This window comes from Melopsittacus undulatus, chromosome 1, assembly GCF_012275295.1.
Source record: "Melopsittacus undulatus isolate bMelUnd1 chromosome 1, bMelUnd1.mat.Z, whole genome shotgun sequence".
Classification (NCBI taxonomy): domain Eukaryota; kingdom Metazoa; phylum Chordata; class Aves; order Psittaciformes; family Psittaculidae; genus Melopsittacus; species Melopsittacus undulatus.
The window spans coordinates 117,882,332-117,894,835 of NC_047527.1; the positions used below are offsets into that span (position 1 = coordinate 117,882,332).

At 37.2% G+C, this 12,504-nt stretch overlaps 1 protein-coding gene across 1 annotated transcript in view; it reads right to left on the reverse strand.

The window, feature by feature from the left end:
• The window catches only part of CACNB2 (calcium voltage-gated channel auxiliary subunit beta 2), a 112,767-nt gene that overhangs the window by 38,502 nt on the left and 61,761 nt on the right, over positions 1-12,504 (reverse strand). Inside the window, exon 3 of the mRNA XM_031052547.2 lies at positions 1,727-1,849. Within this exon, the coding sequence (XP_030908407.1) occupies positions 1,727-1,849 (123 nt within the window). The remainder of the gene's footprint in view (positions 1-1,726; positions 1,850-12,504) is intronic.

Sequence of the window (12,504 nt, forward strand, 5' to 3'; positions counted from 1 at the left end):
GCATCGGACCGGAGAATCCAGGTCCAAGTGTAAATCCTTGTGTGTCCCTTCCTACCTCTTCATCTGGCCTGGGTGCAGGATCCCTTTCACAACCCAGTTCTAACCTAGCACAGCCAGACGGTCACCTTTCCTTAACTATTCAGAGAGAAAACCATGTATTTTTAGAGGCAGTTATCACAGAGTGCCTGTTCTTTTACATCTGAAGCTACAAGAATATTTGAATCTATTTTTCCATTCCTCGATGCTAGATGCAGTCACACACAATATAACAACTCAGCTGGGCTAAGCTTCCTTTCAAGGCATTTCTGAAGATCCAGAAAAGTTCAGGAAACTTTTTCTTCCTCATTTTCTCCCATGCATATTTACACGTGAGTTTAAGTTTTGCTGGGGGGAAAAAGCACAAGTTATAACAGATCTGCTAACACTGTATTTCTTGTTCTTACGGAAACAGGGAAAACACTTGATGTGAAGTCTGAGATTATGACCTCATTTGAAATGCAGACAGAATAGATGACTATACAAAACCATTTATCTAACCAAACTGTGCTATATTTTCCAGTGCTCCCAGTCTCACCAAAGAATGCTGATGGTTTTCTTTTGATAGGACTCTGTACCTGCTCATCTCTACTTCTGTCACAACAGGAAGAACTTTTTTTTGTACTATCAGAAAACACATTTCCTTTACTATATACTATCTGAATCCAAATTAACATTTTTTGGGGGGGCGTATTTAACATATATGGGAAAAGATTATCATTAGTTATCAGTATGAAGGCACTAAAGTCTATTTCTTGTGTTTCCTTAGCCTCTGCACACCTGTATTTCTACCTGTGTATTAGGAATGTTTGTTTCTTTCGCAAAGCACCTGCACTAGCAGATTCATTATGCATTATCATAACTACTGAGGGACTTTTCAATAATCTAAAATGGGGAAAAGATATAACTTCAAATGCATGGCTAGGTTGTTCTCATCCTTAAGTCCTTCTTCTGCTATAAATTTCTATTTCCAGATGGACTATTTTGTGACAAAACACAATGGAATATGACCAGAACCTGGGAAAACTTGTAAAATGAGGGAATCATTCAGAAGGGAACAGGGCCTGCTATGGAGGGCCTCTATGGGAAAGTTACTAATTTATTTGCTTTGTATTGTGATTCAAGAAGCAGAGAATACAAATGATTTCAGGTGTTTGAAACTGTAAAAATTGGAAATTTCCAAAGCCAAACTACAGAAGAAATCCAATGCAGCTTACAAAAAGTGCCTTTTTTGAACGGTTGTTATCATCACAAAACATCACATCAGTTCTTCAGTATGTAACTGTTAAAAAAATAATGCCTATGCCAGGGAAGTAACAACATCGAAAAAGAGACCTGAGGATTTTGGGGTTAACTTAGCTGCTGAATCACAATAAGCTCTCATAGTACTAGAACTGTAAAATCCTGAAAAAATGTATCACTGAATACGTAGATGTAGATTTCTAAAGCTCAAAATAACTATTTTTACTAAAGAAGAAAAGCATTTGCTTTCCAAACTTCATTAATTTGATTGTAAGGATATTGTGCCATAGCTCTTATAAAAATAATATTTCAAAGAAAATTCAGTTCCTTATTTTCTAGCATTTGTATAGTGCAATGTGAAGTGTTATCTTAATGTTAAGAAACAGTAGCACTATTACTCAGATAGACCCTTAAAGGGATATTCACTTACTCATCTAGTTTTACTTACTTCTTTAACATGAAGAAAATCTTTAGCCTCAAATGAGATGGCCATGCCTGGGACTGGAACATCATCATCGTGAGCTGCACTGTACCCAACATTTGTCCGAACTGCAAATGCAACTGGTTTTGTCTGCAAAAGAAAGGATAAACAGCATGAAATTTTCCCTCACATACACATACATATATGCAGATGTACACAAAGACCATGGTTTATCCTTTTAAAATCATAAAAATTACAGAGAATGCTCAAAGCATCCATGTAGAACATCACTTTTGCTTACCTCAGTTGTTTAATATCAACATGTTTGGTAGAATATGAGATCTTTTTCTAGCTACTAGCACTCTAGAGTAAGCTTGCAGTAAGTCAAACCAGTAATTAGAAATCATAAAGCAGTTGGCAATTTATATATTATGTGGAGCTTGCAGTTCTGCTGCCACACTTGCCTAGAGCTATGGAGGGGCACATCCTAGCCCCCAGTCTTCAGGGAAATCACAAATTAGGAGATGCAGTGGCAGCAGCTTCCAGTGACCCTTAAAGCAAGACATCTCACTGCAGAGCCATTCTGAGAGCAAAGTAATGTGCCCTCAGACTGCCAGCTCGTTACCAAATACCAATGACAGGGAAATTTACTAGCTTCCATAATTCATCCTATGACCTATAGTGGTACTTGATAGCAATGAGTAACAGGATTTTCACAAGCTTTATTTTCAAGCAGCAAGCACAGGAAGAGTCAGCAGCCCCCTGGTCCCACAACTGCTCTCCACCCTCCTACACAACTTCTCCTTCCAAGATCCACTGATGCTGAAACACCTTTTGACAGTTAAGCAGTTAGTAAAATCTGCTCAGCCCGGCCTACACCTACAGAGGGCTTCCTCTTCTCAGAATGCAGTAGAACAACCTTTATTCTGGTTTATTCTACGCCAAACAACACCGTGAGCTTGCTTTCCTGACAGAGGATCCCTGGGACCCACTACCCCAGACTGAACTTTTAGCCCACCCCAAAATCCTCCATACTGCTGCTATAATTCAGTCTGAAGTTCCTGTACATTATGGCTGGTAAAATATTTTTAAAGATGGGAACTGAGTCTCAGGGGTGCTCACGAGGAACTGTGGAAGGCGTGACATAACTTAGCATCTTAAAATATACTAAAACTTCTTCCAAACAACAATTTTAGCTTTATTAGTTGGTATCCATCATCACTTCAGCTTGGCTAAAAATACAGCATTTTGCTCAGATGACAAGCAAAAAACTTGTCTCATTTCCTATGTAAGGAACTGCTTCCATTTATTCTCAAAAAAGAGACTATGAAAAGCATCCCCTAATTCATGACAGAAAACCTGAACACCTGAAACCAAAAATCATGCTGTATTTTTCTGATTACTAAAAATCACTGCCTGCTCCATCCAGACTTACTCTGACAACCTGAATAGTGCTAGGAGACAAAAAGCTACCACTTTAAAATACATGATAAAATAATGAAGGAGATGAATAAATAATTCTGAAGACCGTAGCATGCTACCTGGCCCGGAAAGGACAGTTGGAAATAAAGGGAGAGTAAGTTCCCTGTTGCTTAATTTAGGTCTAATGTGCTGTAAAAGCCATGGGGTTCCAATAAAGCAGATTTTAAAACTCCTTAAATAGGCCTGTATTTGAATGAATTACCACAGTCAAACAATTTACATCTCAGTGCATGTTCTAGGAAGGCTTTTTAATTTAGGACAAGAAACAATGAGCTCTTTTGTAACAGTGGGGTTGAGAGAGTATCTGTAGCCAGAAGTGAAACAGGCAGTTTCAACAGAAATAAATTTTGGGAGGGGATTGCAGAATGGGCTTCACGTTTATGTGGTATTCTGTGTCTAAATACATATTTGTATAAAGAGACGATCAGGAAAGTATTGGAAAAGGACTTTATCATTGTCTGTTCTTTCTTCCAGAATTAGTGGAAAAATCTTAAGAAAGGTTGGGTAGAAGAAAGGGTGGGTAGAAGGACTCTAAAGACTGAAACTAGTACCGTTTTAACAGACAATTAAACTAGAAAGACTATGGCACATTAAAAAATTAAATGCAACTGAATAGTTACGGGTTGAAATCACACATCCCAAGAGTTCAATGTCTTTCTTGGTGTTTAGATAGAATCAGACTATTGCAAATAGTTGATTGCTTTTCCTTTCAGGTCACCTGAACAGAAATAATACGTTAACAAAGAGGAGTGCTATATGAAATGCAGCAATAAAATAAATAGTCAATTTTTTAAAGTGTCTTTACTTTCAACAAGGAAAATCCTATTGCTATTGGAACATGTGAGAGATGTTACTCAATAGATATAGGTGGTATAAACAACATGATTGTATTTGCACTGTGCAATAGAAAAAAGTTCAAATCAGGAATAGTATTTAAAAAAAAAAACCCACAGATATACCTGGTAAGTGAATCAAATTCATCCATTACAGGGAAAATATGTAGAAATATATGTATAACAAGGGAACTGGTTTAGATGAGTTTAGTAGACGTTCTTATTCACTACCATCCTATGTTAGAAAATGACAGACACATTTTCTTTTAGATATATGAAAAACACAACCCCAATAGGTAGCTGAACTCATTGTGTTGTTGGGTGTGTTTCTCATACCCAGATCTTCTCCAGTGTGTTGCAAAAGGAGTTGACGCACCTAAGAGAAATTTCTGGACTCCAGTACAAAAGAAAGGTATGTCCATTTATAAGCCTGTGGTAAGTTAAGCTTGTCATTACACAGATGAACTGTTAGAAGGGCATGAAGATATGCTTATGCATTCATCATTACATATCTAAAACTGGGTATTTATGAAAATGGCCATACAAAAAATAAAATCTGATGATTCCTCCATAACAATTTAAAAACCTTGCAGTCTCAGTATGTCCACTTCCTAGCAGCTCAAATTTGTATCTTACTGAACTCCTCTACTATACTCTCAGTCATTATCAGCACTCAGCTACCCAACACAAAAACCAGCAAACTATTACAGAATGCCACAAAGAAAAAACATAGTCACACAGGCAGCAATTCAGTGATATAATGCATCTTCCTTAAAAGATAACAAATTACTGGGTTTTACTATTCATAAAAAAACCCACAGTTTTCCTGAATTTTAAAATTACAGACTAACAGAGTTGATGTTTTCTATGCTATTACTCATTTCAATACTGAAAAATACAGATATGAATAAGCATTAAATTGTCAAATCTAAACAATACTTCATCATTAAGTAGTACAGCATGGAATAAATCATTCATAGTTATTCAGAATGATCTTTTTGTAAAGCATAGTAAACTGTCATTGTAGAAATGAATCTCAGAACAAGACTGGAAATATTAAGGAACAACCTTTGCCAAACACTGATAAGGGGGATAATATACTTGCTCATCCATTCTCACATTTGCTATATCCTCTAATGAATATAAAATATGCTCAACAGAGTATTGTGACTTACTCCTAATAGTATCAGTGGATGAAAGAATTTAGGCTGATTAAAGACTCTAAAATCTCTGCTGCACTGCAACAAACAGACATCTTCAGCAAGTAAATGTCCTTGACATACTTCTAAGAAATGATGTAGAATTTCCTATTAGAGGGCACAACTGACTACCCAGGAAAAAGAGAATAATGGAAACTACTCCAGAGCTATCTTAACATGAAAGATAAATAGTAGGTAAAAAAAAACTCTGTAATTTTCTGCAGTTGAAAAAATTACTGTAAAACTCTGAGTGGAAAAAACAAAGTAGAACATTGATCTACAGATATTCGCAGAAATGATGTGTCCCATTTTAGATACTTGTCATACTGGTAGAAAGGGAGACTGAAGTACCATGGGATTAGACTACAATAACTCATCTAATTGAATATTTAAAACTAATTAATTTATAAAAGTTAAATGCTAAGCCTTTTTACATAAATAAATAATTCTGACAGTGTCATAGAACTGCCAAATTAACTACTTTTTCTTTTCTTGAACTACACTGCCTTGAACTAAAAAAAAAAAAGAAAATAATCCAGCTGTTATGTAATTAGGGCCTTATGTAATTTTTTCTTTACATATGCATATGTACATTTTAAAATATATCTAGCATCTGCTTACATATCCTCCAGTTCTAAAATTAGACCAGGTCAAAACAGTTAAGCACTTTCTGTTCACTCTCTAAATCTCGTAAAAATGTGACGTAAGTTTAGCATTCAGTTCATCCACAGCCTGGACTATAAAGACAGATGTTCCCAGATGTTAAACTGTTTAACATTTCATCTCTCTTAAGAGAAACAATGTGGCCTGAAAAAGTTCATTTATCTTCAGAATGAACATTTCCACTTTGTTTTTCCTTTATCCTCTGTAAAAATACAACATTCAACAGACCAAATATCCCCACAAGAAGAACATTAACCAGACCATGAACACTATCATCATCTGTACCACTAGGGCAGCAGGCAACACACACTGGAGTGGGGTTCCTCATGAAACAATTTCAGCTTCTGGTTTAAATTCAGATTATGAATCAATGAAACCTTATTCACCAATTGTTAAACCAACTCTGGCTGTACAGTTTTGGTAGCAGACATAAATTCAAACAGGAACAGAGAGACCTTACTTAATTTTCACTTTTTCCATCTGTTTCTCACTTCTTCCTTTTGGTTCATGAGTTATATTCACTTTATACATCTTCATGCCAACCTTTCTTACTAAGTTAATAGAATTTACAGTATCACTGTCCTCTAGTACTTATGTTCCTTCACCCTTGTTTTATCACTAACTTGTATTGAATGCATTACACCAACATTTGTACATTGTATCTGCCTCAGTCAATTTGTCAGTTGAAATGAGTTCGCACCTACTTGGTTGAATTTGTATCCGAGAAATATTTCACCCAATAACAGAACAAAATAGTACAATCTGTTTTGTAGTAATATATTTAAAACACAACAAAGCCCTTTTTTTTCTTGTAACTTCTTTCAGATTTTTTATGCTGTGCCTTAAACTCAGTGTATGCAGCCCCTGGGGATCCCAGACAAGGAGGCAAATTTTCTGACACAGAATTTGCTCTCAGAACAGGTCATCTCCCTTACGGCCACTAATTTTGGGAATGCTGCTTAATAACTGAGGTATTTCTATTCCCCATAAACTACCAGAATGTTAAAAAAACCCAACAGATTAGAGCATTCTCCAAAGCCTTTTTATTTACACCTGAAGTTGTTCTATCTGAAGCAAGGACTCCAGTGCTAAAAAAACACAAGCAAGGCTCAAGGCTGCCTTTATTTTCTCCAGCAGTAGCTGATAAGGATGTAGAGTCTCTAATCCGTCTCATTTCTCACTCTGCTACATCATTCTCATGCTAGAGGTACACTGTATTTACACCAGTTTAAACAAAACTGAATGCCAATCATGAGGGCAACGCCAGCAAAGTCAAAAACTGACTCAGAGAATTACTTCAGTTACCATTTTGGCAAGTTGCTTGTCAAAGTCAGCATCTGTGGTGAAGTTTGGAAAATTTGTCTCAAAGCACATCTCCTTCCTTATCACTTCTACAAAAATACTACGTATCCTTCATCACAGCCACTTTCTGCAGATGCCTGTAACCTTGTCCTGAAAGCAAGGAATTATTTTTCTCCAGAGTAATGAATATAATGGGTCTCTCTTGAAACACTACCAGGTTCACACTCCTGAAAATTTAAAACACAATACAGGGCTGTTTTTTCAGCTTAAGAAAGATGATACTACTGCTGAACTTTTCATTAGTGGTCATGGTAGGGAGTAAATATGTCAGACAATGACCTACATTTTGGAATATTTCCACAGAGTAGCCCTGCACATAATGATACGGGGCTATAAGCAACATTAATACCTCACACAGGGCAAAGATCAATAGCAAAGTGATGGCCTGATAGCTGTTGTTTTAAAATATGTCATTTTATTTTGCTCTGCTGTTGAGACTGAGAGCCAAATATATCAGGCAAAAGCAGTTTAAAACCTAGATGTTTTACAGAATTAAGTGATTTTCATTATTATTTTACAGAAGTTTAAAATTATATGAAATATATACTGTCACAAAAGCAGCTCAAGAACGCAAAAATAAAAATACTAAAAGAACTTTGCTATTTTTTATTCTGTACACTAACCTATACATCTGTCACACAAGAAACAAAAATCAAACCTACATGAGTACACAAGCAATTCATGTCCTAAATGCTGATTACTGCTGGAGCCTCATTACAGATAAGTAATTGACCAATCTCTTGCAATAGCATCTGTCCAGCAACCTCACTGCTGAGGAAGCAATGACAACTCATGGATGTCCAATAGAAAAATAGAGTATACCTGCTGTTGCTAAAAGTAGAAATCAATACTATGACTTTCCAGCAAAAGATTAGGCATTCTTTTATTGGTGTGGGCGTACGTATCAAACAAATCTGGTAGCAAGACAGAAACAAAGAAGAATTGAGGTTGGAAAGGGCCTTTGGTGTTACCTAGTCCAATCCCTGCCCAAAGCAGGTCTGGTTACACCAGGCTGCTCAAGGCTGTGTCCAGGCATGCCTTGAGCACCTCCAAGGACAGACACCACAACCTCTCTCTGCATCCTGCTCCAGTATTTGACCATTCTCATGGGAAAAACACATACAGGAACTATAGTTCACTCATACATCTATGAGGGAGGGACCTTACCTGTAACGGCCAAAGAATACTTGATATTATACTGCAGTATAGGAAAATTAAGTGTTATTACAAGTAGAAATTGCCAATTTCCAATTTTAACTGTAAGTGGTCTATAAAGAGGGTTTTTTTTTAACCACTAGGTCAAGGGCTTTGTATGTGTCTGTGTCTGTATGTGTGTGTGTGTGATATACTATTATTTCTGGTTAAGACTGCAGTTGTATTACTTTCCTACAGCAGACAGCACTGCCCTTGTAACCATCTAATCATAGAATCATAGTATAGTTAGGATTGGAAAGGACCTCAAGATCATCTAGTTCCAACCCCCCTGGCCATGGGCAGGGACACCTCACACTAAACCATATCACCCAAGGCTTCATCCAACCTTGTCTTGAACACTGCCAGGGATGGAGCATTCACAACCTCCCTGGGCAACCCATTTCAGTACCTCATCACCCTCACAGTAAAGAACTTCTTCCTTATATCCAGTCTAAACCTCTGCTGTTTAAGTTTCTACCCGTTACCCTTTGTCCTATCACTACGTCCATAATGAATAGTCCCTCCCCAGCATCCCTGTAGGCACCCTTCAGACAGTGGAAGGCTGCTATGAGGTCTCCACGCAGCCTTCTCTTCTCCAGGCTGAACAGCCCCAACTTTCTCAGCCTGTCTTCATATGGGAGGCTTTTCTCAGATTAGTGCCTCCCTGTGCAAGGTGCTATACTCAGCACTTCCAACCACTGAAGGAGCTGAAATTAAACAGTACAGTGGGAGAACAAAACACAATAAAGTTCTAGTTACTAATTAGCAGCCTGAGTATAACAGTGGTATAATGAAATTTAAGCTCTTTTGAATTATTTAAGGCTATCAAAAGAAAGCATGGATCTCTCCTGAGGCATCTGGGAGAGAAGTGGTCAGCCAGAACGAGCAGTCCTGGAGCCAATTGTCATTACTGACTCAGGCACTGAGAAATTATTCGATTTGAGTACGTTTTAACATCGATTTCCAAAACTGAGGCAACGTGAACTATGCCCAGCCATCACCACAGCCTGTACGCTACCTTACCAAAGGCTGGCTCACCAAATTCTTGCCAAGGAAACATCGCAACCACTGCTATCCAGGGCCTGACACTAACATGCACCCTCCTGCAGGAGTTGCCAGCAAGGACACATACCCATCACAAAAGCCACCACTGTGATAAGCCTTCCTTTTGGACTCTCTAAGCAGGTTGCAAGTGTTGCTGCCTGGACACTCAGCTATTAAAGCTTAAGTGTGATTTTCCTTAGGACTGAGACCCACTTGGGGTGAAATCTGCTGAGGAAATCTCTGAATCCTTTCAGTTCCTTGGTATACCTGATAGAGCAATGTCTGCTCTCAACGGTGAAGAAGGAAATTTAACACATCCAGCTGGTACAAAAGAGTCTGCCAGATCCATTTTTCTTACACAACAGGTAGGTTTAAGAGATTTTTTTTTATCCTCTTGAGATACTTTTGTTACTATTTTAGCTCATCTTCACACACAGCTTGAAAGTTATTTTTCCTGCTTCCTTTTACGAAATCATATCTGAATAGAGAGTCACCAATGTCGGTTTACATTCAGCTCAGGAGGCAGCAAAGACTGAAATAGCTTTAGTGACGCACAACTGAGCTTTCTCATATGAGTGGGGTCTTTTTTTATTAAAGCATAATGCCAAAACTCATTGGTGGCTGTGTGTTGTTTGCATGCAAGTGTGCCAGGAAGGTGGCTCTTCAGTGCCACCCACTTGGGGAGTTAATGGGAACAACTGGAAACAGGCACAGCTGAAGAAGTCTGTTTGTGCTTATGGAAAACATGCTTATTCTGGCAGCAAAAGCCAGTACATGAAAACTGTCATTTGCAACAAAAATACTGTGTTGGGATTTCAAATTCTTTTTTTCAATGTCAGAGTGAGGATATTTTATGCTTATGAGACATTTTAAGCTTATGAGACAGCATTTTAGTAGATCTTAGCTTTTTGGCTAAATTGAGGTTCACATAGATAAAAGATCTACAGTAGCATTTTCAGGCTGTTCACAAACAAATATTATCCAGGAAAAGCATAAAAAGCATGTTGTGACACAGTAAGCTAAAGTAAACACTAAATAAATCAACAATGCAATGGTTGGCTAAAAATGTAAATACTATTAACAAAAGCTCCTGAAAAAAAAAGCAATATAATTGAAAATGTTTCTTAATTCATTATTATGCATGCAAGTTTTATTGCCAGTTCCAACATTTAAATGATTTTGCATTTCATTCTTTTCAATTGGATCAGAAAGCCTCTATGACTGGTAGAGCCAAAGGCTAATGTTGTTAAAATGTTTCACTCTTACGTAATAAGTTAAGCATGTGTTTTTTAAGAAACTATGCAGAAAAATTCTCTTTATTAGAAATACGGATTATGTAGCTAGAGTTGTCTATTTCCAGGAGTTATGTTATATGAATACATGTTCAAGGACGGTATTTTTGAGTTTGAAAAGTCAAAAATTACATTAGCTCTTAACTAATATGCTGAACAAAACCTGAGAATTTATGTCAGCGTATGGTAAACACTACAGCTGACTCAATGCTCCCACCCCTTTCATATAATTACATTTTATGGTCATAGCTTATGTAGTAATCATAGAATGATAGAATGAATCATAGAATGGTTTAGGTTGGAAGGGACCTTAAAGATCATTTAGTTCCACCCGTCCTTCCATAGGCAGGGGCAGCTTCCATTATACCTTATCCATTAGACACGCTTATCCATTAGACTACTGCTTAACTGAGTAACTATTGTTTCTGTAAGTATTTCACTATCTAAGATAATTCTCATATGTAAATTCAGATGGAATCTCTTCTGAAAATCTCCCTGACAGCCTAGATACAGATTACAGAAATTGTAACATGTAGCATACACATTTAAACTGTGCTGGAAGAGCATTTATTACAGTTGAATGCTAAAATCCCAGGCTCTGGGAAAATGAAAATGGAGGTACCTTTAACTTAGGGGAATGGTATTGGTATCTTTAACGTAGCCCTCACTGTGTACACTACTATGGTACCATCATTAACTTCATAATCATATATCCTCCTCACCTCAGTACTGTATCTTACTTACATTTAGGAAGGCCCTTCCCTTGTGACAGACTGTCCTGGGCTTAAAATACAACACAGATCAAGAATCCATGAAACACAGGGAGCCCTCTACAAACTCTTATACTCCCATGATGGATCAACTTCTGCCATCAAAAAGTGAGGCTCACCAAGTTCAACTGAGAATGGCAAGCAGTCTCTAAGGGACAAGTTATCTCTTAAAATGACATAAATCACCTTTGCCTCTATCCCTGAAGAAGGAAACTAAAGCACCAAGCCCTTGCTATTCAGGCATACCAAATCCTACCAACTACTCAATGTTATGGTCAGAAGGTTTCTTAAATTTGTCACTCAACATTGTTATAAACTTTTGTTCTCAATCTGTGACTTAGTGGTCCAGCTGAAACACTACAAGGACTAATCAAAGCTCATGCAGCATTCAGACAGCTTCTGCACAAGGCCCCACAAAACCAAGAAATCACTAGAGACCTGGATACATCTATCTTCTTAATATGCAGCAAATACAACAATGGGCCACTACAAAAAAAGAGAAAAAGAAAGGAGAAATAAAATAAACAGCAACTGCCTGTTAAATATAATCAGTCTATACAGTAAAGACTATAGCATTATGTAACTGCACAGGAAAGTTAAGCTAGCACAAACCACTTTACAGCTTTCATTTTCTAGCTTTACAGTACTAAATATTGTGTACTTAGTTTATTTATTTTAAAATTGAATTGTGTGTGTATGTGCAATTTTCTGCTTTTAAATAAAACAAACAACAAAATGATCCCTTAAGTAATACATTTCTAGTGTCATGCTGACCTTTTCATACACCATCAGTATGACTGAAACCTTTACATCCAGTGCCAAAAACTCCTTGCAACTTCAGTCACAGAATTAACAAACTGTAAATGGTTTAATATTCTGTAAGACGAATTGCACTAGAGCTGAGGCATGCTTTGGCTATGTTCTTAAGTATTTGCTGAAAGCAGAACAACTGTGAGAACAGAATTA